Source organism: Petromyzon marinus, chromosome 37, assembly GCF_048934315.1.
Source record: "Petromyzon marinus isolate PM22_M1 ecotype Great Lakes invasive population chromosome 37, UKy_Petmar_22M1.pri1.0, whole genome shotgun sequence".
Classification (NCBI taxonomy): Eukaryota; Metazoa; Chordata; class Hyperoartia; order Petromyzontiformes; family Petromyzontidae; genus Petromyzon; species Petromyzon marinus.
In genome coordinates, this window is record NC_133703.1 from 19,530,513 (window position 1) to 19,556,125 (window position 25,613).

At 55.6% G+C, this 25,613-nt stretch overlaps 1 protein-coding gene across 3 annotated transcripts in view; it reads right to left on the reverse strand.

Moving 5' to 3' along the window:
* Nucleotides 1-29: 29 nt before the first annotated feature.
* The window catches only part of LOC116949539 (platelet-derived growth factor subunit A-like), a 49,712-nt gene continuing 24,128 nt past the window's right edge, over nt 30-25,613 (reverse strand). Inside the window, exons 3-7 of one of the 3 annotated variants that reach the window (XM_032966955.2) lie at nt 17,580-17,648; nt 16,706-16,893; nt 8,399-8,519; nt 7,860-7,946; nt 30-5,231 (exon numbers count right to left, since the gene is read on the reverse strand). In XM_032966955.2, the coding sequence (XP_032822846.1) occupies nt 5,215-5,231; nt 7,860-7,946; nt 8,399-8,519; nt 16,706-16,893; nt 17,580-17,648 (482 nt within the window). In that variant the 3' untranslated portion in view covers nt 30-5,214. Of the gene's footprint in view, nt 5,232-6,907; nt 7,947-8,398; nt 8,520-16,705; nt 16,894-17,579; nt 17,649-25,613 lie in introns of those variants that run through there. The other 2 variants (XM_076072403.1, XM_032966954.2) reach the window with 2 other exon arrangements.

Below are 25,613 nucleotides of genomic sequence, written 5' to 3' on the forward strand. Positions count from 1 at the left end.
AGGAGGGAGACTTCCACAAAGCCATCATCTCAGTTCAGCTCCTTTTTATTTAACCCAGGCGAGAGGGCTCCCAACGGAGACAACGCAAATGACACACACACACACTGTATAGTTGTGTTGTTTGCTACACGGCGAAACGGACCGAGTGAAAATACGAACTGAACAACAACAAAAAGTAACTCAAAGGTTATTATAAACAAACGCAAAAAAATAAACAAAAACAAAAATCGCGCGCAGCAACGAAAGCAAACGACAACAATAATCCAACAAACGCCAGCAGCAGCTCTCCTTCAAACGTTCTCGATCGCAGAGGTCGCACGCTGGAGTCTCCTTGCGCGTCTTCATCTGCACGCCACTGTCCGCGGCACGTGGGTCTGTCTCTGTGTCCCGTCTCCGTGTCCTGTCCCAGTGTCCCTGTGTGGGTGGTGCAAGCTCTTCGCGTTGAGCGTCTCTTCCCGGCACGTTCTCGATGTCACGCCTGGGTTGCACGCAACAATGTGCTCATCTTGGCAGAATTATCGGGGCTTTCCAGGTTCAACATCGCCCTTGCAGTCCATCATCAGCTGGCCACGATAACAATAACAAAAAAACACACAACTGTCCGTGAAGATCACCACAAGTAGATATTGACGCTGTCTCGTCATTGTTATCATCAATCATGATGATCATCATCATCTTCCTTAACCCTTGCAGTCCATGTGCCATCATCATCAGCTGACCACGACGAGGGGTCATGAGTGAAGCAGGCTGGGAAAACAACTTGACGTCGTCGTTGTCTTCAGATCCATCACCATCATCATCCTCGTCGTCATCATCTTCTTCGCCGACTTGGTAAGTGCCAAACGTTTACCACGAGGAGTTGGCAATCATGGGACGGCGACGCGTAAACGACGACTTCGCTCCAAAAGGCGACGCGAAAATGCGCGCGTGCGGATATCGCTCGAGGCTCCCCACGGAATCGCGCGAACGGCGCGACGAACCCCGTGTCGAGTCTTTAGATTTAACGCGACCCCCACCCCTCCCTCCCTCCCCTCCCCTCCACTCCTCCCCTAGATGCCGCCACGACGGCGGTCGCCGCAGCCACCGCCGTCACCACCGCCGTGCCAAGAGCAGTTGGCGAGATCGAAACCCTGGCCGCGTTCGCCTACGACGACGATTTGGCAAAGTTTGGCAGAGACGCAGCGGCCGTGGCGGCGGCGGTGGTTGGTGGTGGCGGCGGTGGTGATTGCGGCAGTGGTGGCGGCGGTGGCGGTTTTTGACGGTGCGGTTGTTGGTAAGGCAGGGCCCCTGGCTGTCGATTCCGTACTCGGGCGCTCCGTCTGTGTGGCGTTTGTATGTTCTCCCGCCGGGTTTTGTTTAATGAAAAGTAAACTTTGTTTTTATTTTACCAGGTAAGGTCCACTGAGCTATATATATTAAACTTGTTTTTTTTCAGAAGCGACCTGGCTATCACAAATGATATGGACATTGATAGCAGCCAAATACTCTAAACGCGTGACATTGATTGTAAATGTCGAGGGAAAACCTGGAGGACCCGGAGAAAAATCCACGCGACCACAGGAGAGAGACGCAAACTCCAAATATACCGCAGCAGGCGTCAGGGTCTGGATCGTACCCACCGGCCTCCTGTACACCAGGCGAGGTAGTCAACATCTCACCACTGCGAGATGTTGACTACCTTCCTCCGGGTTGCTCCACTTTCCTCCCGAGTGCTGATGTATATGCCGGCGAAACGTCTCAAAGCAGGACCCCCTCCTGCAAAAAAAAAGAATCCTCCGCCTCAATGTGGGCTTTTCTTAAGTAAACGGGTGTTGTTTCGATCACCAGCCGAGACCTGTCGAGATGATGGGTTCGATATCTGGGGGATTGTTCCACCCGTGATGTTTCAGCCGGGTTCCCCCGATATGCGTCCAGTTTACGGTACTAGCTCGGGCGACCAATTGTCAGTGGCTCTCTCTACGGAGAGAGCCACTGACCCGCACAGAGGACTAATGTGCCCTTTGTCAACGACACCTCCCGTCGATGTAAATATTCACGTGGACCAAGTTGCCATCGAAGAGGGCCTTCCGAAGCGGGAGCTAAGTTCGTGGCATCTGCCCAGTTACCAATGACTGCACCAGCATATAAAAAAACACCCGCGCATCGCGGTTATACTTTTTGGCTGTCCGTGTATAATTCGGCTCATTTCGGCTTATGCATTGCGAATTCGTTGGCAGGATTACAACGCAAGCGACGCGGTTTGGACAAAAAAACCACAACGCGTGTACGATAATATCTGTCCCTCCGTGGCATCAACGAGTAAATGAGACCAATCAGGAGCGAGTGTAGTGGCTGCGACAGTTGACATCGCCTCTTGCGGGCCCACGACGCGCCCGACACAGGGTGGTGCACTGCCCACTGCGACCATTCCTTCGTCTCGCGGCGAGCCGCCGACAATGCAAGCCGACGGTGATGGCCGGCGTGGTTTGGAGCGGCGGTGCCGCCGCGGGTATCGCCCTACTTGGCGATCATCGGCTAAACGCCCGTGCTGGATGTCAACCGGCGCAGCTTGGACGGCCTCTGCACGCGCGCACGCAATGCATTGCAACGCATTGCGTGCGCTGCAATGCATTGCGTTGCAATGCGTTGCAATGCGTTGCGTGCACGCACGTTTAACGTCTTTCGCACCGTACGTAGCCACCCGCGCTGATCGGATGGTGCCGGTGGGGGGGGGGGGGGTGAAGAACAACGAACGATACACAAAAAATAAAAGGCTCACATCTCGAACACGACGAGCGGACGAACGCAATAAGAGGGCTCGACTCGGGGCCAGAAGCGCGCAAAATGGGACGCTGCGACACCGTTTCAGATTTTTTTTTAAAAAACGAGGATTTGCGTTATCGGCCGATTGACTCGGTTGACGTACGATCGTCGTCACGCACGTGGGAGGTTTTTTTTATTTTAAATACCATCGCTTCGCAACATTCCGGTGGGAGCGTACGAGCAGCACGATTCACGTGTATTGGTAGCGCGGCGTGAAGACGTCCGCAGGGGGTCAATGTCGCCGGGGAGAATGGGGACGGGTAAAGAATGTGTCCAAACAAAGACAAAGATCCCCCCGTACGGCCTTGACAGACTGTTGGGGCAAGTGCTGTTAGCGAGCACCTTTGAAGGCCGGCACGGTACACGAGGGGGGCGGGGTGGGTGGCCAGCACCACGCCTGGCCGCCTTTGTCTTGCCAGTGGAGATGTTTGCACACCGCGCCAGGTACTCAATTGTGGCCGAGTCGACCTAGGGGAGGCCCAGGACCGGTTCAGATAATCGTCACTGGTGTTGGCCGTGAGCGGGAATCGAAACCGAGTCGCCGAGTTCGTAGCGCAGCGCGCTAACCGCTACACCACCGCTCCTCCACACACGCACGTACACAAAGACTCCCCACGGTATAGCCTCTTCGGAGGGTTGGAGCAAGTACCGTTACCGAGCGCACCTATGAGCTGGGTGGTGTGGCGAACACCATGTCCGGCCGCCTTTGTCTCCCCAGTGCTGATGTTTACACACAAACACACCGCACCAGGTACTTCCTGTACTCATTTAAGGCTGAGTCGACCCAGGGGGGGGCCCCGGAAGCAGTTCAGATCGGGAAACGGCGGGTTTGTATAATGCAGCGCGCTAACCGCTACGCCACCGTTCCCCCATATACACAAACGTATGCACACACAAATGTACACGCGCGCGCACACACACACACACCTGCGCAGGCGTGATGTACGGTCAGAAAGGTTTTGAGAACGGGATATATCGAAAACACGTAGCACCAAAGTATACCCGGCTCGGTTTAACGCCGAAACCTTAAAACACATCAATCACGTGATAATATACCATAACACAGGAATAACGTTAAAACAGCGACTACATTGAAATATACAAGAACAATATTATTAGAACGGTAATGAATGAGTATTGCATGAAAAGGGGGGATACGCGTTGTCTCACGGGGGCTCTCACCGAGGTACAAACACAGCGTTCCCGATTCTCAAAACATCAACCGCTTCACCACGCAACCCACGTGTGTGTGTATACATGTGTCATGGAGAGCGGTGGCGCACGTGGTTAGCGCTGCGCTACGCTACGAACCCGGCAGCCCGAGACCGATTCCCGCTCACGGCCGCCAACACCGGTGACGATTATGTGAACCGGTCCTGGGGCTCGCCTAGGTCTGCTCAGCCTCAAATGGTGTAGCGGTGTGGAGTAAAACATCGCCGCTGGGGAGGAGACAAAGGCGGTGAGGCGTGGTGCTGGCAACCCACAACCTCGTGTGCCTGCCTTCGTAGGTGCTACTCGCTAACAGCACTTGCCCCGACGGCATGTGAAGGATATATGGGGGATCTTTATAAGTCATCAACCTTGATAAAGACAAAGATCCCCATTTTAGCCTTTAAACAAAAGCCCGTTGAGGGAAAGCGCTGAGAGCGATCACGGTGGACCTATGAGGGGGTGGGTGGCCAGCACCACGCCCGGCCACCTTTGTCTCCCCAGTGCTGATGTTTACACACACCGCACCAGTTAAAGCCGAGTCGACCTAGGTGATGACAAACACACGTGCATGCACATGAACATTTCGAACACTCCAACAACACGAAAAATAATATAATAATTTAAACATTTGGTCAAAATTTGTTTACGTCATTATCCGCGAGTGTTCTGCTCATTGCCGTCAAAGGCCGTCCGTTCGTGGTTGTGTGAAAGATGAGACCCAGACTGATGGAGTTGAGATGCTCCAAGGTCACATTTCACGACATTTCAGCACCATATCACACGATGTCACACCGAACTTCCCCCATCTCACACAATCGCACACCACATCACAATCCTACGCAATCCCACTCAATCCAACGCAATCCCACTCAATCCCACACCATCACAATCCTACGCAATCCCAGTCAATCCCGCTCAATCCCACACCTCTCTCCAGGCTGACTCGCCGCATCCCTCGACAAAACCGCGCCGCCCGCAAAATCGCTTCAGCGTCGCACATTGTCGTCTTCCAAAGCAATAACATCGCCATTGACGTCATCATCATCGTCGTCTTCATCGTCATCATTCATATTAATAGTAGCAATACAATACAAATTGTGAAACATTATTAATATATATTGCAATAATACAATTAACGCGGGCAGGAGGTGGGGGGGGGGGGGGTCTCTGTAGCGGAGGCCACGCCGGTCACCACGGGCCTCATCTCCTCCTGACACCTGCAGGGAGACCGAGACACACACGCAGACACACACACACGCAGACACACACACACGCAGACGCAGAAGTTCAACGCACACGTACATATCTAAATACGTAAATAAATTATCATGCTGAGCACATAAAATCAATCAATTAATACCTCTCAATGCCACAATTTACCTATCCAGGAAGGCCTCCATCGGTCTCTCCATCTCGCTCTCTCTCTGTGTGTGTCTGGCGTGCGGACATCTGGGTCATCGCCAATCACCACCACCACCAGCAGCAGCAGCAGCGTCACCTAACCCAGTGGTTCACAACCATTACCTGGCATGGCAGCCCCCACACCCAAACAGCCACCACCGCTAGGCTACACCAACGCCACAAGACAGAGGGGGAATATCAACGGGTCAACGACTCCAGTCGACGCGGCGATGTATCCGTACACCACCCCCCAACCCCCCACAGTGCCAGACGAAGCTAGTGCGGGGCCTGTAGCATATGTTATTATAAAAGGGCCCAAAATTGAAAATTAACACGTAAATATTCAAATACATGTTTTTTTACTTGCACAGTAAAGTAATTGTAATGTTTCGTTTGCTATACAGCCAGATAATACGACGAATCGCTAACCTTATACACCCAGTCGTTCATAAAAGTTGAAGGCGGTATAGTACTATAGTAATAGAGCAAGTGCAGAATTACTCAACCGGAATTGATAGCTTGAAAGCATTTAGCGCAGGGCTCTTGAAAATACGGGGCCCGTAGCTACATATGTAGCTACTTTTGCTACGAGGATCATCCGGCACTGCCCCAACACCCATGTCCCCGTGCCCCCCTCCCCACAACCCCCCAGCCCCCCCTACTATCCCCCGACTCCGGACCGCTGCCACCACCGAAAGTTTTAGGTGGCCACCGGCAAATCTCGGAATTCTCTCTCGCTAGAGCAGCACCGCTCGCAGTGCCAGGCGCCAGGCAGTGGCAGCAGCAGCGGCAGCGGTGGCGGCAGCGGTGGCGGCAGCAGCGGCAGCAGCAGCAGGAGCAGCAGCGGCAGCAGCAGTGGTAGCAGCAGGAGCAGCAGCAGGAGCAGCAGCAGTGGCAGCAGCAGCAGCGGCGCCACTTTTTTCAAAAATGAAAAATCTCCCCTGCCGGACCCTCCAGTTTGGTTGGTGCCACGAAGGGTTTGGGGGGGGGGGTAGAGGCGGTGGTGGGGGGGGGGGTTTCAGGGACGCGACTCGTTGGTGCGGTGCCACCGACGGTGGATGGCGATGCCGGCGCTCGACGTCGTACCGACATCTCCCGGAGATTGCCACGACAATCATCGTCGTCGTCCACTTACATTCGCCACGCAACCAATCGTAACAAGAAGAGACATTCGTTTGGTCGCATTGGGTAAACGAACGGCAACAAAACACAAGGCCACATCTTTGCAAGCGCCGCGCGATGCACGCGGTGAGCACGCCACGCCGTTGCGCATTCGTGAGAATGAACGCGTCACGAAGCGTCGGTCCTTCCAGAGCCACGCGGCGACTCCCAAGGCCTCAGGTTCCCCACCCCGGGAGGACCCCGTGTACATCCCCCACGACGCGGTTATGGGCCATCCATTGAGTAGGTACGCACAAATCTGTCAACAACTTGAGCCCTCCCCCCCCCCCCTCCCTGTACGCACGCGGACTTTTTACACACACCCCCCCCCCCCCGAATTCTATAGAACGGACGATATTTAATCCACGCAGAAACGATCAAGGATTAATAATATTAACGGACTCTATCTCATTTTTGAAGGCCAATGCAGACAAATTATTATCGAGGCTTCACCCCCCCCCCCCGTTTCCTATGCGTACATTGTCAGTAGACCCCCCCCCCCATACGCACGCGTACGCATTTGGGTTAACCCCCCCTCCATGCGTACGTACTAAACAGATGGCCCCATATCCGCCGCTCCGCGTTTGCCAACCCACCCCTTGGGTACCGAATATCTCTCTGCGCCACGCCGACTCCGTTACGGCCCAGCAGGGGCGCGAGAGACGTTCACACCGCGCGCTTTGCGAGCAGCGCATGCGCCATGCCCGACGGGGAATCCTCCAAGGCATTTGCTCCGTCCGCAGCCGTGTGCTGCGGTTCTGTCCGCGTGGCGTTCTGCGGTTCTGTCCTCTGCGGTTCTGTCCACGTGGCGTTCTGCGGTTCTGTCCGCGTGGCGTTCTGCGCTTCTGTCCACGTGGCGTTCTGCGCTTCTGTCCACGTGGCGTTCTGCGGTTCTGTCCACGTGGCGTTCTGCGGTTCTGTCCGCGTGGCGTTCTGCGCTTCTGTCCACGTGGCGTTCTGCGCTTCTGTCCACGTGGCGTTCTGCGCTTCTGCCTTCTGCGGTTTTGTCCGCTTTGTGTTCTGCGTTTCTGTCCACGTGGCGTTCTGCGGTTCTGCCTTCTGCGGTTCTGTCCACGCGATGTTCTGTGGTTCGGCCTTCTGCGGTTCTGTCCGCAGCACTGTGCTGCGGTTCTGTCCGTGTGGTGTTCTGTGGTTCTGCCTTCTGCGGTTCTGTCCGCAGCAGTGTGCAGCGGTGCTGTCCGCGTGGTGTTCTGCGGTTCTGTCCGAGCGGAGTGCTGCGTGCCAGGGCTGGCTTGGCACCTGTCGCGGTGCCACACACTCACCCTTGGGGCCCATGTGGTCTTGACACAGCTGGCGCCTCCTCTTCTTGCGGCGCGCTGGCACACACTTGCATGCGTCCCTGTCGTAGACTGTGGGCACAGAACGTTTCGGAGATCAGGAAATGCCCAGTAAACATGCAACGTTGGGCCAACGTTATGGCAACTTTGGGACAAGGTTGAGTTAATGCGCACCGCGGTATTCACTGGGGCGGGCTGCTGGATTTCGGGTCCCGAAGCGCCGCAATGAGCACCACCCCTGGGCCGACTGCGTGCAGGTGGGTGGGGTTACTCGCGCCGTGAGCGAGTGAGCAAGCGGACGGGTGAGTGAGTGAACGGATGAGCAGGTGGGCGAGTGAGTGAGCGGGTGAGATGGGCGAGCGAGTGAGCGAACAGACGGGTGAGCGAGCGAGTGAGCAGGCGGGTGAGTGAGCAGTTGAGCGGTCGGGTGAGTGAGTGAGCGCGTGGGCGAGTGAACCAGCGGATGGGTGAGTGAGCGGCCGAGCGAGTAAGCGAGCGAGTGAGTGAGCGAGCGAGTCACTCACCCTCCAGGTCTCCGCACGCCGTCTCGGGCACGCACTCGCAACGGCACTCCAGGTGCTCCTCCATCTTCACGAGCACCTCCTTCATGCGCAGCCTCTTGCGCGTGTACTCGATCTTGGCCACCTGCACGCGGGCCAAGCGCAGAGCACAAGCGGCGGGTTTATTGAGCGGGCGAGCGAGCGAATAGGGCGACGTAAATCGCACAACAAAAATCCAACGCGTTGGGTTTTTCTTTTTCCTGTGCAGCCACCGGTGGGCCGGGCTGAGACCACCAACTCGCTATGCTTGAGAACCCGGTTTAATCACCACTTGGTCTACGTCAGCGTATGCATCTCTGTGTGACTCTAAAGGTATCTGTGTAAGTCCACAGGTTCCCGTGTAAGTCGATGGATCTCTGTGCCAGTCACTGGTGACCGAGCTTAGTCCATCAACTTGGGAGCTCGGTTTAATCGCCGGCAGCGGCCGGAACCCGGATTCGAACCCAGGGTGCCGGCGGTCTCCCGGCTCAGCGTCCCTGACCTCCAAGCCACCCCCTCGGCGCCTCCAAATGCCGTGATTTATATTTTATTCTTCCTGTGGCCGGGTGTCGCCGTGGGTCAGTGTGTGCGCGCGACGATCAATCAGGAGGTCGTGAAGGGGGTGGTGGGGGGGGGTGTCACATCTCAGTCGGGGGTAAACTCGGCTCATGATCACCATCAACTCCATCCATGGGGGGTGTGGGGGGGGGAAATCACAGATCTGCGGGGGCACGCTGCCACCCTGGCGGATAAACGTGTGCACCGCAAATGGTCCATCGGCAGGTCGCGCGTGGTGGGGGTAAAGTGTAGGGCAGTACTCCCCACCTCTCCCCACACGTCCTGCCGAGCATGGAAGAAGAGTAGGCCAAACACGCTCGACTCGAGGGGGCTCTCTCTCTCGAGCTTCCTCCAGCGGAGAGGCCCCTTCCGCTGGCAGTAGCGCGAGCAAAGCCACTTGCGGGGCTGCGCCTCGACAATCCGCCCAACAGCGGCCAGGTGAGACCAGATCGATTCTCCACCTCGTCACATCTCCGAAGCTCAGCGGGACCGAGCCTGTCCGCGGAAGTGCTCAATTTCAGCGATAAAGGCGGCCGTGCTCGCGGTACAGAGCGGCGGGGGATGGGGGGGGGGGGTCCTGCATCAACCCCCCACGTGACACGCCCTGCGCCCCGACTGAACGACGACAAAACGTAACGAACGAACAAAAGAATGACTGGGCGGATGAAATGGGACCCTTTGGGTGTGACCACGCGGGCGCCCATTGAGGACCCGGGGGGATAAGGAATGAAACAGAGAGTGCTCTGTGCTGCGTGCACGTGCGTGTGACGTCTTCTGGGATGCCGCGTGCGACATCACGTGCGGACAAGCCCGGGCGATGAGTCACGTGTTGCCAAACGAGGCAACACGTGAGGTTGTCAAGAGGTGCGGAGTGCGCAGGCGAGCGAGTAATGTCGGGTGGGCGAGTGAATGATTGAGTGAGCGAGTGGGTTGGGAAGCGAGCGTTGGTCAAGTGAGTGAGAGGGTGCGCGTGTGTGCGAGTGGGTGAATGGATAGCTGAATGAGTGAGCGAGTGGGTGGGTGGGGGGTTGAGTGAGTTGGAGGGTGAGTGGATGGGTGAATGAGTGAGCGAGCGAGCGGATGAGTTGGTGATTTGAGCGACTGCTGCTTGACCCAGTGAGTGTTCGAGTGAATTGGATCGGGGGTGCAGTGGCTCTCACACTCAGCCTCGTCCATCTCGATGTGTGGGAAATCGCTCGTGCCCAGCCGCGCTCTTTAACGGACCGCTTCGTCACGTGGCGTGACGTGGCGTGACGTGGCGTACGCACGGATGCATTCACACGCTCTTGAAATATTGAGTCTAGTATCGAATTCGAACAAAAATGGCATCTGCTTGTTACTTTGGTTGCCAACCCCTGGGCCAAAACCCTCCACTCCACCAGGGTGGCAGTGCACCTCCCCCCCCCCCACACACACCACACACAGATCGGTTCTCATCTGTGACCCCCCCACCCCCCGAGGGATGGTGATGATCATCTTCTTCTTTCGTACGACGGCTGATGTAGATGCAGAGCAACAGCGACAATCTCACTACTCTGGTGGTCAAGCCGGCAGGCGACCGCGTCGAGGAGCAGCGGACACGCGGCCCGACTCGGTTGAGCGAGAAATCGCGATGGGTGTCCCATCGACGCGGCGACCGAACATCGACCATCGATCTCGCCGTCTCCAGGAGCAGCAACAGCAGCGCGAGCCGCGGTGGTGGCGACGACGACGACGACCATGAGCCGAGTCGACCCCCGACTGGGATGTGAACCCCCCGTGACCTCCTGATTGATCGTCGCGCGCACACACACTGACCCACGATGACACCCGGGCATAAGAAGAAGAAGAAAATATAAATCACGGCATTCAGAGGCGGCCGGGGTTGGGGGCAGGGCAGTGGGCCGGTGGGGGCAGAGGTCACAGACGCGCACTCCGATTCTCAGATAATTACCACTGCGATCGTGCTGCTTGTTGCTGGCCGCCTGGCGTTTTGGGCCACCGCACAAGCAAAACAGCAACAAGCTAACGCGCGAACTTTCACGGTCGATATTACAATTCATAATTGAAACATTTTGTGAGGGGGGGGGGGGGGTCGGGAGGGGAGGATGCGGGGCATCAAATCGCTGCGCGAAGAGTCACACGCCACCGTGTGTCGTACACCCTCCACCACCCTACAAAATAAACAAAAGTGGTCAAGCGAGATCGCTTCGCATCCTACAAATGGCCTGATGACGACGATGACGACGTTGACGATGACGATCATGACGATGACGACGATGATGATGACAACGATGCCGATGCTGGTGGTTGTCACCACCAATCGAAACGTCCGTACCAGACTCTTTGTTGTTGTTCTTGATAACCCGTTGCGTATCCACGGAGGTCACAAGCGAGAGAGAGAAACATAGAATAATTTACTTGTGCGGTGTGGCCTCAACCAAAAACAATGAGTCTACTTACGAGTCAAACACAAACCTTAAGTGAATTCTCGCAACAACAAAAAACGCGCATTTCGTGCTCAACCCTGAGCCAGTGGTGGAAATTCCACATTCCTATGGCAGGAGTGGGGTTGGGGGGTGGGGGGGGGGTGAGTCTCTCTATAGAACAATCACGAGGGTGGCGTTCACAATGTTTTTGGTACCAACTCCTCAGGAGGGATGACGGGTAGAGTCTCGGCGTGACCGCGGCCAGGATTCGAGCTCTCAAGCGCCCCTATGGCGAAGCCGCTCAACTCGGGCCGCTCAACTCGGGCCGCTCAACTCGGGCCGCTCAACTCGGCCCCGCGCGAGGGAACCGAGGCGGGCTGGGCGCCGGCGAGGAGACGCGCGACCCCCTGGCCCCATCGTCGTGGCGACTCAACGGCCCTTCGTCCTTGGCCGCATCATCATCATCACGATTGTCCGCCGCACAAATCACAAGCCGGCAAAAAGATGCGCGGACGATGCCCTGATGCGCAAGATGGAGGACTTAAAAACGCTCCGGTAGCGGTGCGGCCGTGGTGACCCATCGTCCAGGTGACCCATCGTCGTGGTGACCCATCATCGTCGTGGTGACCCATCATCGTCGTGGTGACCCATCATCATGGTGGTGACCCATCGTCGTCGTGGCGGCCCATCGTCGTGGCGACCCATCGTCGTGGTGACCCATCGTCGTGGTGACCCATCGTCGTCGTGGTGACCCATCATCGTGGTGACCCATCGCCGTGGTGACCCATCGTCGTGGTGACCCATCGTCGTCGTGGTGACCCATCGTCGTGGTGACCCATCGTCGTGGTGACCCATCGTCGTGGTGACCCATCGTCGTGGTGACCCATCGTCGTGGTGACCCATCATCGTGGCGACCCATCGTCGTGGTGGCTCATCCACAACACGACGCAGATCGCCGCAATGCGACCCAATCCCCAGACACGACATCGCGGCGTCGATACGCACCGCTGGTCTCCATGTCGCGCCTGTCGGGGCTTGACCCAACTTACAATGTCAAATTGTAGTCGTTGCTCCGCATCTACGAAAGAATGAAGAAAGATAAGAAGAAGAAGAACGGCCCCTCGCAGCGCTACTACAGCGGAGGCCCACACAGCAGCTGCTGGCTTCAGGACTTTTAACAGAAACGTGGAGGCGGGGAGGGAGGGGGGGGTAATAATTAATTAATTACACATGAATTAATTGATTGATATCAAGCGCCCTGCCACACACGCACACGAGCCCAGCACACGAGCCCAGCACGCGGCTGGCACCCACCCACGATGCCTGTCTGTGAGGTGGAGAGGCTTCCGGGCAGAGTGGTGAATCGTCTTTTGTCCCCGCTGTTGGTACGGCAACCGTCAGCATGGCACGACAGATATGCCCCAGCACTCCCAACCCACTCAGCGGGCCTCGCAACCATCCCTCTCACCGCGCTCACAACCACCCACCCACCAACCCAGCCAGCTGCTGATCTAGCCAACGACCCAGCCATCCACCCACCCACCCAGCGACCCACCTCACCCAGCAACCCACCCACCCAGCCTCCCAGCCATCCCTCCCACCCTACTCCCAACCACCCACCCACCAACCCAGCCAGCTGCTGATCTAGCCAACGACCCAGCCATCCACCCACCCAGCCACCTCACCCAGCCACCCAGCGACCCACCTCACCCAGCAACTCACCCACCCAGCCCTCCCACCTTGCTCACAACCACCCACCCACCAACCCAGCCAGCTGCTCATCTCGCCCGACGTAAGGCACTACCACTACAGGTCGCCTATCAATAATACTTTTTCTATATTATTGGAACGTAAATGAACGTAATGCAATGAACGGGTAAAATGTAAAAAAATAAGTCGATATTGATTTGGCCGGGCGTCAAAATAAATCCCGGGACAGCGCTCCAGACTGTACCGGAATGTTCCGGACTGTACCGGAATATTCCAGACTGTACCGGACTGTACCGGACTGTACCGGAATGTTCCGGACTGCTTCGCCTGAGATTAAGCAACCGGCAGCACCGCGCAAACTGTAACAAAAACCGACGTCTGCGGATGCAATGGATTACCATCATTTGGGAGCCAGGATTAGATTCAGGAATCGGTCTCGTGAGTTTTTGGTCGTCTCGTTTTTTTTTTGGCGGGGGGGGGGGGGGGTGGGGCCTTCTCGTTGGTATTGTTTCTTGCTTTTCTTGTTTTTATTTTTCCCGTGCTCTTTCCTGGAGTTTTTGAACCACTCTGCCGGCCTACGTATGAATGCAGGATACCGTGTCACGCACGTCGCCTTTTTTGAACGAATCGCTCATGATCGATCTCCACGCCGCCGCCGCCGCGGCTGTCGTGAGCACATCGCAAGCCACGGGCGTTGCCAACGACCGAGTGTGCAGGCGGTGCAATTGCCACTGGCACCTACGAGAGGGGTTCAGGCGCTGGGCTACGAAGATGGGAGGGCGGGAGTGAGGAGAGATTGGACAGGAGAGGCCCAAATAGTTGTATTTCTTGCACCAGGGCCCATGCCAACCACACTAATCCTAGAGCATCCGTTTTAAAGTTTTAATTGATAAATCAGTTCCTTGCTCATGCACACTCACTCGCTCACGCCCGCTCACAGAAGTGTTCCTGGGCGACCCGGAGGCACGAACATTCCAGGGGACATTCCCGCCGTGACATTCCCGACTCCGCATGAGACCGGCCTACGACGTCCCACCAATCATTCCGTACCCCCTCCCCTACCCTCCCAGTCACCTCTCCTCTCCATGTGTGGTCTCACGCAATTATACTATCACTTTTTAAAAGAATTTAGCACATGTACTTATTGCTTTTCTTGTTTTTATAACTTTAATCGTTCTGATAGCTATAGGCTTAGCACGGCTTGGAAGCGTATTATTAAATAATACATATTACAATTCCTTATAGGGGAAACACACACTAATTAACGGATTACTAATGTAGCATATAATCATAATAACACACATTACAACTAATTACTAATCTACAACTCATTACTAATCAAAACCATTGACTGGTCAGCAATCGATTATATAATTACTGCACCTGAAATGAGTTGAATGATGACGTCACCCTGCTGCTCTATTTAAGACCGTGAGCAAGTGAGGGCTTTACCATTCTGGCGAATTGCCCGATGATGCTGGATGTAATTACTAGCGAAACATCGTATTCAAACTGTAAATGTTGTGGATTCACTCTTCAACACACCGGTGGGCTAAAGTAGTGAACTAATTGTATTTTGTCAGTGTGACACTTTTTTTGCTGATTGGCCGTGTTGGGTGGTGGAGGGTTACGACACATTTATAAATAACGCGATCTAACCCAAAACCTTTATTATGAATATGTACTTATGTACTATTTACTATTTTACTCACTTTTTAACCACGTAACCCCCACACTGAGCTGTAAAGCTCTTTTTTTAGAAGCAATCTGGCTATCACAAATCATAGCTCAACGAACTGGCTTATCACGTGCAAATTTATAGCAGCCCAATACTGATTCTAAATGCGAAGGGAAAAACAGGAGGAACCGGAGGACCCTGAGAAAATGCACGCAACCACGGGGAGAACACGCAACTCCAAATACACAGCAGGTGTCAGGGTTGGGATCAAACCCACGACCTCCTGTATACCGGGCGAGGTAGTTAACATCTCGCCACCAGGAGAGCCATAGGGCTCATTTTCAGGCGGGTCCTGCCGCATTGTTATTTTTTTTACTTTAAGATGTTTGCAGCCAATTAATTACCAGCTGTATATGTATTATACAAGTGGTGGAGGAAACCGGAGCACTTGGGAGAAAACCCCACGCCTTGCGCGAAGGGGACGGCAGCAGCACGCTATCCCCTTACAGATGGAAACAGATGGCGATCAGTCCACTTCTCTCTACCGCCTTCTCCTGGCGAGCCAGAGTATGGCACTTCCTCGACGCCCGCCACGGGAAGAGAGGGGAGTTTCACAACCGTCTGTGCGATGATACACGAACCCCTCGCTGCTGCCTCCACAGCAGTGCAAGATTACAGGCAGCCACATGCAGCAGCTTAGCCGCCGCCGCCACCACCACCACCGCCGCCACACGGCAACATGTCGTCCATCGCAGAAATTTCACGCGTTTGCCGGCATCTCGCGATCGGGATTACGATTGGGCGTTGATTTTTGTGGTTCGATCGCTCCGAAAATAAACGCGCGTTTTTCCGAAACCTTTCACCATGATCAGGGGAGGGAGGGGGAAAAAAAGAAAAAAATTGTTTCGGAGTATTCCGAAAGTGTGACGTCACAGGAAGTGACATCACTCGCTTACAGTGACGACACTTCCGCGATTCTTTTCGGGTGTCCTGCCACAGGTGGCGCCCGCGTGGCATCAGGCCGACGACGCGCTTACGCGGTCGCGTCCCGTAACAACGATCCGAAGCGTTGGAGAGAAATCCCGGGAATAAAATACTTCACATCGCGTCGTAAACAAAAATCCACACTCGAAACCCAACTTCCCAGTGGCTTCCGCCTCACGCTCGGCGTCACGTCGCCGCCTTCAAGCCAAGGTCTCCCTCCCTCCCTCTCCCTCTCTCGCTCTCCAACACGACTTTCGAGAAGTAAAATCGCGCGACGACAAAAAAAAAGGGGGTCCCGACGCCGCCACCAACGACGACGGCGACGGCGACGACGACGGCGACGCTCTTGCAGATTAAATCGGTGGCCCTTGATCGACGTCAGTCGAGGGAAACGCCCGGCCACGGTCCCTCGCCTCCTTTGTCCCCTCTCGTCGAAGCGCGGTTTAAGATTTGATTATTTTTCGTTTAAAAAAAAAAAATTTCCCCGCGTAATCTTCCTTTGATTTTGTTGTCGTCGCTGATTTGGAAATCGTGGCACCCACGCGGGTAAGAAAGAGATAGAAGGGGTGGGTGGTGGGTGGTGGAGGGCGACACTCTGGAGGGGATATTTTTGGCTCCCTTTGAAAAGCAAAGGGATTGCAGGGGCTGACCCCCCCGAATGTTTATCTGCCACCACTGTACACGCCATGTGTGTACGTAACGCCGAGTATGCGACGCGGTGCCAGTCATCTCTCAGTCAGTCAAACCCATGGCACCTCGGGTCTGTGCCGTGACCTCCGCGAGCCTTTGACACTTCACGTGGCCTCAAAACTGCACCTGGCCTGGCACAGGCGCCGTGGTGACGTTGCCGCCACTTCGTGGCGAATGACGGCTGTTGTTGTACGCGTGGAACGGTGCGCACACACGCACACACACACGCACACACGCGGGGGCATAGAGGAGGGGGGGGCCCACCTTGAGCTGGCGTGTGTGGATGCGCGACGGCGTGCAGCGCCGCGCCGCCGTGTTGCAGCAGCCCGAGCAGCGCGGGAGCTCCACGCAGCCCGGCCACAGCATGAAGTTGGCGGAGGAGGTGTCCAGCAGCGCTCGCGGGATCTCCACGCTCGCGTTGCGCGGCTTGCACGCCGCGATCTGGGCCTCCTCTACGCGCGGGCGGGTGGGTGGATTTGTGAGTAGGTAGGTCGATGCGAGTGGGTGAGGAGTGGGTGGATGGATGGGTGGGTGAGTGAGTTGGTTGGTGGGTGATTTAATTGGTGGGTGAGTGAGGAGTGAGTGAGTGGGCGAGTGGATTGGTGAGCGAGTCGGCGAGTAGGTGAGTGGGTGCGTGAGTGAGTGATTTGAGTGTGCGAGTGCACAGGTGACAAAAAAACGACCAAAATCAGCGCTTATAGATGCACACGTTGGGCTTATGATGTTGAATGTCGGGACCAGGTCTTTTTAGCAACAACCCTACGAGAGCTCAGGGTCGTGGTGCTGGTAGCACACCACGTGCAAACCACGACGAAAACCGCTCCCCGCACACAAAGATGCACAGATACCCCCGTTTAGCCTCAACACACTGCTGGGGCAAGTGCTGTTAGCGAGCAGCACCTATGAAGGCCGGCACGGTACATGGAAGGGTGGGTGGCTAACACCATGCCCGGCCGCCTTTGTCTCCCCAGTACTGACATTCGTGTAAACGCACGCACGCACACGAGCACGTGGCGTGTGCGTCACGGGTGCACCCTTTGCTCGTCAATGCAAATCCTTGTCCTCATCCATACAGAGGTGAGTGCGTGCGAGCAGGTACAGGTGCGCGTGTGTGTGCGTGTGTGCGCGAGCATCTCACCTGGGCTGTCCCTGCTCCGTGTGTGCGATACGCTCCTCGGTCGCAGGATGCTCTCCGACGAGTAGTACTCTGGGTAGAATGTCGTCAACAAGGCAAGAGTTAATTTGCATAGCAGGAGGAACAATCGATAGTTCAACATGGCGTCAAGACGAAGGTGTGTTGCCACTAACCCCCCCACCTCCCTCCTCCCCCGTATAGCCACATAAGACTGGACATCTGTGAACAAGAGCTTCATGGCTCATCGGATTCCTCCAGTATGAGTACAATATTCTCATTCTGAAGGCTGTCAAGGGGAGGGCAGTTCGTGAGCACCTATTAAGGTCAGGGACAGCAAGCATGGGTGTTGTGCAGTGGCCAGCAGTCATCATTTACGGCCAAACCAACCCAGGGGAGGGCCCACGTCCAGGTCAAGGTGCGGACGCAATTTTTTTACCGATGCGCGTCATGGAGTTGGACAGCGTGATGAAGTGCGGTCGTGCATACCTCACCACGCCGGTGGACAGCATGACAACACGACGTTAGACACACACACACACGCAATGATGATCCACAGCAGTATTGGCCAGTCAGCAGCCAAAGTCAAGGCAGAGTGATCTCCTGCTCAAATGAGCATTGAGGCAATGGTACTCTGATCTAATTACTTACAGCACTGAGCCCCTGGTGGAAAATTCCACAGTCATATGACGGCGGCAAGTCCATCCACAAAATAACTCATGTTTATACCCCCCCCGCCCCCCCCCACACACACACAAAGTATTTATTTTATCGACCCATGAAGGATGATGGGCTGAGTCAACCCCCCAACCAGGAGTTGAACTTCTGACCTTCCGATTGCGAGCCGCTTGCTCGACCGCCGAGCCACCTGGCCGGTTTGAGACACTTGCAGCAGCATTTGTACCAAGCTAGGTGCACTTTGAGGCCATAAGGCTTGGCAAAGAATCACGAGCAGGAGGCCACAAGGGGTGAGGCACGCGCGGACGTACAAAGACAAAGACACACACGACTTCAACAAAGACCCCCCCCCCGTATAACTTTAACAGACTGTTGGGGCAAGTGCTGTTAGCGAGCACCTATGAAGGCCGGCACGGCACAAGAGCTGGTGAGTGACCACCACCATGCCCGGCCACCTTTGTCTCCCCAGTGGCGATGTTCACACACCGCACCAGGTTCTCGTTTGAGGCTGAATCGACCTCGGGAGAGGCCCAGGACTGGTTCAGATAATCGCCACCGTGAGTGGGAATCGAACTCGGGTCGCCGGGTTCGTAGCGCAGCGCGCTAACACCTGCACCGCCGTGCCCCTCAACACACACGCACACACACACACACGACTCCACACAAACACACACGGGCACACAGACACAAACTTCGCAGTTATTCTGTTCATAAAACCATTTTATGGTTCCTGGACAGAGAGTCCCAGGTTTTTACTGCCGGTGTGGCAACACTGGGTCACTGCGATGGTCCACATCAGCCTTGACCACTACAAACACGGGTCAGAGGTCACACGCCGCGTATCTAAATGTGGGTGATGGATTAAATAATTAAACAACGCACGTCAAATTCTCATCGTCTGTCCCTCCGCATTAAAAAATAAAAGTCAACAAAAGGGCACACGTGCTTTCTTTTTTTTTTTGGACGCATCCCATCAGCCGCACGGCTTTTTCCCGGAGCGAGTCATTTCAGTGGCGTCGGCTCAACGCAAACAAACCTCCGCAGCAATCTCGCATATTTCTCAGTTTCGCGTCAGCAGCCAGGGCTTGCTTGAGACAAACAGCTCGGCGCGGACACGCGCGGTGCACAGTGAGACAGAGAGGCAAGGGAGACACAAGGGCGCGCAGCAAGAAGCCAGACGGATAATGACGGGGGGGGGGGGGGGCTCTGGAATAGGTGTACTAGTCTGCGTCTCTTAAACACACACGCGACAGGCACAATCCCGTGCCGGGGCCCGTCTCTGCGTGGCTGCTGTGTTCTCACGACAAGGGGGTCAAATGAACCGCTTTATCAGGAGCGGTTCGCGGCTGTGCTCAATAGGGCAACTGACCGAGCCCGGGGGGGGGGGAGGGGGGGGGGGCAGTGACCACGCCAAGTGCCTGCCGATGTCTGCCCGGCCAGGACTCGTCGCTTTGACCATCCGCCTACGGGCGCCCCCCGCCCCCGCCCCCGCCCCCCACATCGCCCCGCATCTCCGTGGTGGAGCGGCGTCGAGCGTCGATCGTTCGGCGTAGCGGGGGGCGACCTCTGCAGAGGAGGTTCCAGAGGCGGAGGGGGAGGGGGGTGCAGTGCCGGATGATACTACACGTGTAGCAGTAGCTACTACTACACGTGTAGCAGTAGCTACTACTACACGTGTAGCAGTAGCTACTACTACACGTGTAGCAGTAGCTACTACTACACGTGTAGCAGTAGCTACTACTACACGTGTAGCAGTAGCTACTACTACACGTGTAGCAGTAGCTACTACTACACGTGTAGCAGTAGCTACTACTACACGTGTAGCAGTAGCTACTACTACACGTGTAGCAGTAGCTACTACTACACGTGTAGCAGTAGCTACTACACGTGTAGTAGTAGCTACGGGCCCGCACTTTCAAAGGCCCCACGCTAAATGCTTTCAAGCTATCAATTCCGGTTCAGCGATTCTGCACTTGCTCTATTACTATAGTACTACACTGCCTTCAACTTTTATGAACGACCGGGTGTTTAAGGTTAGCGATTTGTCGTATTATCTGGCTGTATAGCAAATGAAAAAAATACAATTACTTTACTGTGCAAGTAAAAAGTGTGCGTGTTTTAATATTTGTTTAGGGCCACTTTATAACATATGCTACAGGCCCCGCACTAGCTTCATGCGGCACTGGGGGGGTGTGGGTATCCCCCCCCCACCCGCCGTCCCTCCCCGCCCCCTTGAGATCCCGATAATCCCGATAACATTTCAGGAGCGCCCCCACCTCTACGCCCCCCCCTCCACCCCCTCCTTGGCAAGTTTTGAGTTCAGTGCAGCAGAGTCGATCGCTCCACGGTGCGGTCCTGGTCAAACGTGGACCTTCCCACCAGACGAGACAAAGATGCCCCGTGTAGCCTCAACAGACTGCTGTGGCAAGTGCTGCTAGCAAGTGGCGCCTCTGAAGGCCGAAACGTCACACGAGGTGGGGGGGGGGGGGTCCCCGAGTCGACCTAGGGGAGGACCAGCACCGCTTGAGATTAATCGTCAGTGGGTGTTGGTGGCCGCGAGCGGGAATCGAACTCGGGTCGCCGGGTTCGTAGCGCGGCGCGCTAACCGCTGCGCCACCGCTCCGCACGCACGCACAGACACACACACACGGTTTTTTTCAGAGCATAGCACCCCCCCCCCCCCCCCCCCGGAACGGAATGCGGCGATGTCGTTGGCAGCTATGCGTGAAAGCGACGCGAAAATTTCCATTAAAGAATAAAATAAAGAATCGGGGAGCGAGTGCAAGCGAAGCGTTACATAACGGGTGAAGTGTCCCGCGCTGCCACGACCGACCGTCGTGTAACGTAACCAACCCCGCGCCCCACCACCTCGGGGGCCCAGGGCTGACATCCGACCCCCCAACGCAAACATTAATCTCCCCGTCGTCCCAGCCGAAGATGGGATCACTCCGAGTCGAACCTCGGGCCCAGTGACATCACAGGGAGGGGAGAGAGGGGGGGGGGAGGGCCTCTTGCCTGCAAAGTATTCGGGGCAGCTTCATCAGCGCTCGGTTCGAACCAGATTTGGCCCCTGCTGATGAGACGCTACGCGCCGAAACCGCCCCAGTGCCATCGTTAAACATGCTCACTCGCACGGGGGGGGGGGGGTGGCTTTACCGTGCGGCTGATGGGATGTGTAAAATCCTACTTTCATTACTCCATTTAGTTTTTTTAGTTATTTTTTTAAGCGGTAGATTTAGCAATTTGTCGAGACAATTACGAAACGTCCCGGCTAAACAACGCCCTCCCCTCCTGTACAACGCTCTCACGACTCCGTGAGGCTGTGGTCGTTATCGTTGTTATTGTTATTAATGCACGTGGACCTTCACCGCTGGCTCAAGGCCACGGATATGAAGATGATGATGATGGTGATGATGGTGGTGGCGGTGTTGAATATTCTAGGCATCTCTGTGCGCCTGCCCGGAAAGCGGCCGAGTCGGTCGGTGGAAGGCGGTCATAATCCATACATTCCAAAACTACCGCCCCGTTTTGTTTCAGTTCCAAAGGTCGTATTTGTTAAGTATGTACTGTAGCTTACAAAGACAAAGATCCCTCCCCCCCTCCCACCTCCACCGTATAGCCTTCGCAGTCTGTTGGGGCAAGTGCTGTTAACGAGGGCCTGTGAAGGCCTGGCACGGCACACGAGGGGATTGGTTCGCCCCAACAGTCTGTCACGGCTATAACAGGGGGGGATCTTTTACTTCGATGTGGCCCGGGTGATGCCGGGTTCCTAAACCACGAGACGGATTCTCGGGAGAGTCCGGCTTTTGAATCCCGGTTCCTGGCGGCGACGAGGTCCGCGCGGCAGCGCGCCGTTGCAGAGGTTCGCGGGGTTCGAAACCCAGCGGCCGCCCCGGTTAATACCCTTCCACGGTGTCTTGACCAGCGTGGAGGAGGAGGAGGAGGCCGGAAGTGGACGAGTAGGCCAAAACAGTAGAATGTGGGATGGGCAGAGGGGGGGGAGGGGTACACCCCACCCCTTCCAAGATGTCTGGCCAGTGTGGAAGAGTAGGCCAAACGCCTTCGACTAGAGCAGGGACTCTCTCTCTCTCTCCCTCTCTCGAGCTTCCTCCTCCTCTAAGTGGGCATCCCTTTCTGGCAGCAGTGGGGCGAGCCAAGCGACCGCAGGGCTGCGCCCTTGAGCCACCGCCATCGGGTTAACTTGCCGCCTGTGATGTCACAGAACCGTGCGAGCCACCCCGTGGGGGAGCGGCGGTGGGGCGGTCAGCGCTACGCCGCGTCACCAAGCCGGCAAACTCGCGAGTTCGATTCCCGCTCGCGGCCGACAAAACGGTGACGAATTATCTCCGAGCCGGTCCTGGGCCTCCTCCCCTAGGTCGACTCGGCCTCAAATGAGTGCCCGGCACGGTGTGAGGTAAACATCGCCACTGGGGGAGACAAAGGCGGCCGGGCGTGGTGTTGGTCCACCCCCTCCTCGTGTGCCGTGCCGACCCTTCATAGGTGCTGCTACTCGCTCGCAGCACTTGCCCCAACGCTCTGTTGAAGGCTATGCGGGGGATCTTTGCCTTCGTGTATAATCATCAGCCCGACGCGTTGGTGTTTTATTTTATTTTATAGAAATGCTTTTTCAAAACCCGGCGCAATAAAACCCCACGCTAGCGGAGGGCGAGGGATGGTGCGAATCGTTGGACTTTGATGAAAATAAAACTGCGGTTTTTGTTGTTGCCCACGCACGCAAGCATCACCCCCATATTCCACAAAATCTCTACGAGATAAAGACAAAGGTTCCCCACCTCCCCTCACCATTACCACCATCATTATAATCGTCACCAACATCATCATTGTCACCACCATCATTATCATCGTCATCATCGTAACCACCATCGTCATCGTTATCACCATTGTCGTCGTTGGCACCACCACCACCGTCATCGTCGTCACCACCATCATCACCATCACCACCATCGCCATCATCGTCGTCGTTGTCCAATGGGATCGCAGCTGTAGGAGAATGTCTCGTTTGCCGCCGATTTGGAGGGGGAGGGGGGGGGTTAACTGTGTAGAAACTTGGCCAAATCGGTCAAACGAATCGTCGTCTTATGATGGAACTTGACCGTCGTTGTGGGGAAACCGTCCGAGACTCCGTGCATGCGCGTGGTTTTTCTTCCCCGTTCTGTCTTGTTGTTGTTGTTCGCTCCTCAGAGGCAAACAACCCCACGACTCGCTACCGATGGACACCGCCACCCGCGCGCTTTGAGGCATTGCGCGAATTTGCGCCGTAGAAAACCGAGCTACTCTTATTTTATTTGTATTTTTCGTGTGTGTGATTGGGGTAATCCCTCGATATTTAGGAGTCGTCAGCAGCAGCATCATCAGCAGCGGAGGACTTTTCTTCGTTGCTGGAGTTAACCATCATCCGCGCCTCCGATTAGCATGGTTGGCTACTGTACGGTGCGAACGAAGTTCAACGTACACGTCCAGACGTAATACATACAGACGAAGGCGGTGGTCACTTACACAATGTGGCCACTGCCATTGTTAGAGCCGAGCTGGATATATGAGCGTCTCTCTGTGTCTGTGTCTCTCTGTGTCTGTGTCTCTTCCATCTCTCTGTCTCTTCCATCTTTCTGTCTCTTCCATCTCTCTGTCTCTTCCATCTCTGTGTCTCTTCCATCTCTGTGTCTCTTCCATCTCTGTGTCTCTTCCATCTCTGTGTCTCTTCCATCTCTGTGTCTCTTCCATCTCTGTGTCTCTTCCATCTCTGTGTCTCTTCCATCTCTGTGTCTCTTCCATCTCTGTGTCTCCGTGTCTTCCGTCTCACCGTCTGTGTCTCTTCATCTCTATGTATTCGTCTGTGTCTCCGTCTGTGTCTCCGTCTATGTCCGTCTCTGTCTCTCTGCGTGCCGGGCGCCCCACGAATCCATTCACTGGGCCGTGGCGTTTTGTAAACTTCGCTCGGGGGGGGGGGCGGGGTGGTGGCTTGGTGCGGCACAAGCGGCCCATTGTGGTGGGCAGCCGCCGCCACTGGCGTTGTTGTTGCTGCTGCTGCTCCTTTGGCCGGTTTGTTCGCACAGCAGTAGCAGCAGCAGGGACAGATCGCCGCGCTCGTCTTCCTCGCATCGCCCAGATAACCCAATCTCGGTTTCCATCTGGCACCGCACCAGCCCAAACAAATAAAGACCGCCCGTCCCTACCCAGCCACCCCCCCAAAATAAAAGACAACGATTTATCCATCCTAACAGGTAGTCGGCGTTCGCGACCAATATCATCCATAATAAGAGGTTTATTTTGTTTGGGTTAGATTGCGTAAAAATATGTGTCGTTAAACCCGCCACCACCCGACACAGCCAACTAGTAAGGGTCGTCACGTTTAACAACGCATTTATAAATTTACGCAGCCGACCCCTAAAAACAACCCCCCCCCCCCCTCTAATATGAATTATCCATCCTCTCTAAATCTTGAGAATAAGTGTTCCCCTTTTTTCTGGCAACAAAAACGGGTGTTAAGATGTTGAAACACCAAACTGAAACCTTTTTACCAAGGAATAATGTCTGCATTAACCACAAAACTCGTGGTCAGAAGGCAAACAAGAAACACTCTGATAATATACGCATCGTCTTTGAAACTGATTGGTCCACACCAGAGGCGGCTTTCTTTTGAGCCTAGCCCGCCTTTTGGCGTCCTCTCTAAATCTTCCCGCCGGCCGAAGTGAAACTCCTTACTTTAGAACTGATGTGTGTGTGTGTGTTTAAGTTTGTTGTCCTTCCCAGCCAGCATCTTCGATTATCACGGTTGGCGACGTACGGTGCGAAAGAAGTTTCGACACACGCGCGACACCCATTACGGCCTCCGTGGACTGTTGGGGCACGCAGGCAAGCCAGCCCCGGCCGCCTTTGTCTCTCCCGCCGAAAATCGGCAACGGGCCGAGTTAAAGATTCCCCAGCCTCGGCGAGCGTCGGTGAAGATGATCTGAACCGGTCCTCCTGGGTCTCCGCCAGGTCGAGTCAGCCTCAAATGAGTACCTGGTGAGCCGTGTATACATCGTCACGAGGGAGACAAACGCACCCACCCCCTCTCGTGTGCCATGCCAGTTGGGGCAAGTGCTGCTCCCTAACAGCACTTGCCCCAACACCTCTGTTAGAGGCTATACGGGGGATCTTTGTGTTTTTTTATGGACGTGAGTGTCCACCCAGTGTGTGTGTGTGTGTGGGGGGGGGGGGGGCTCCGTGTTGATATGAACATTGCACTGGAGGCAGCGCCGTGCGGTATAGCGCCCGCCAAACAATAGGGCACCTTGTGAACTCAAACAGCAAGGGTGCGAGCGGGGGAGGGGGGGGGGGTGCGATAAGGTCCCACGGTGA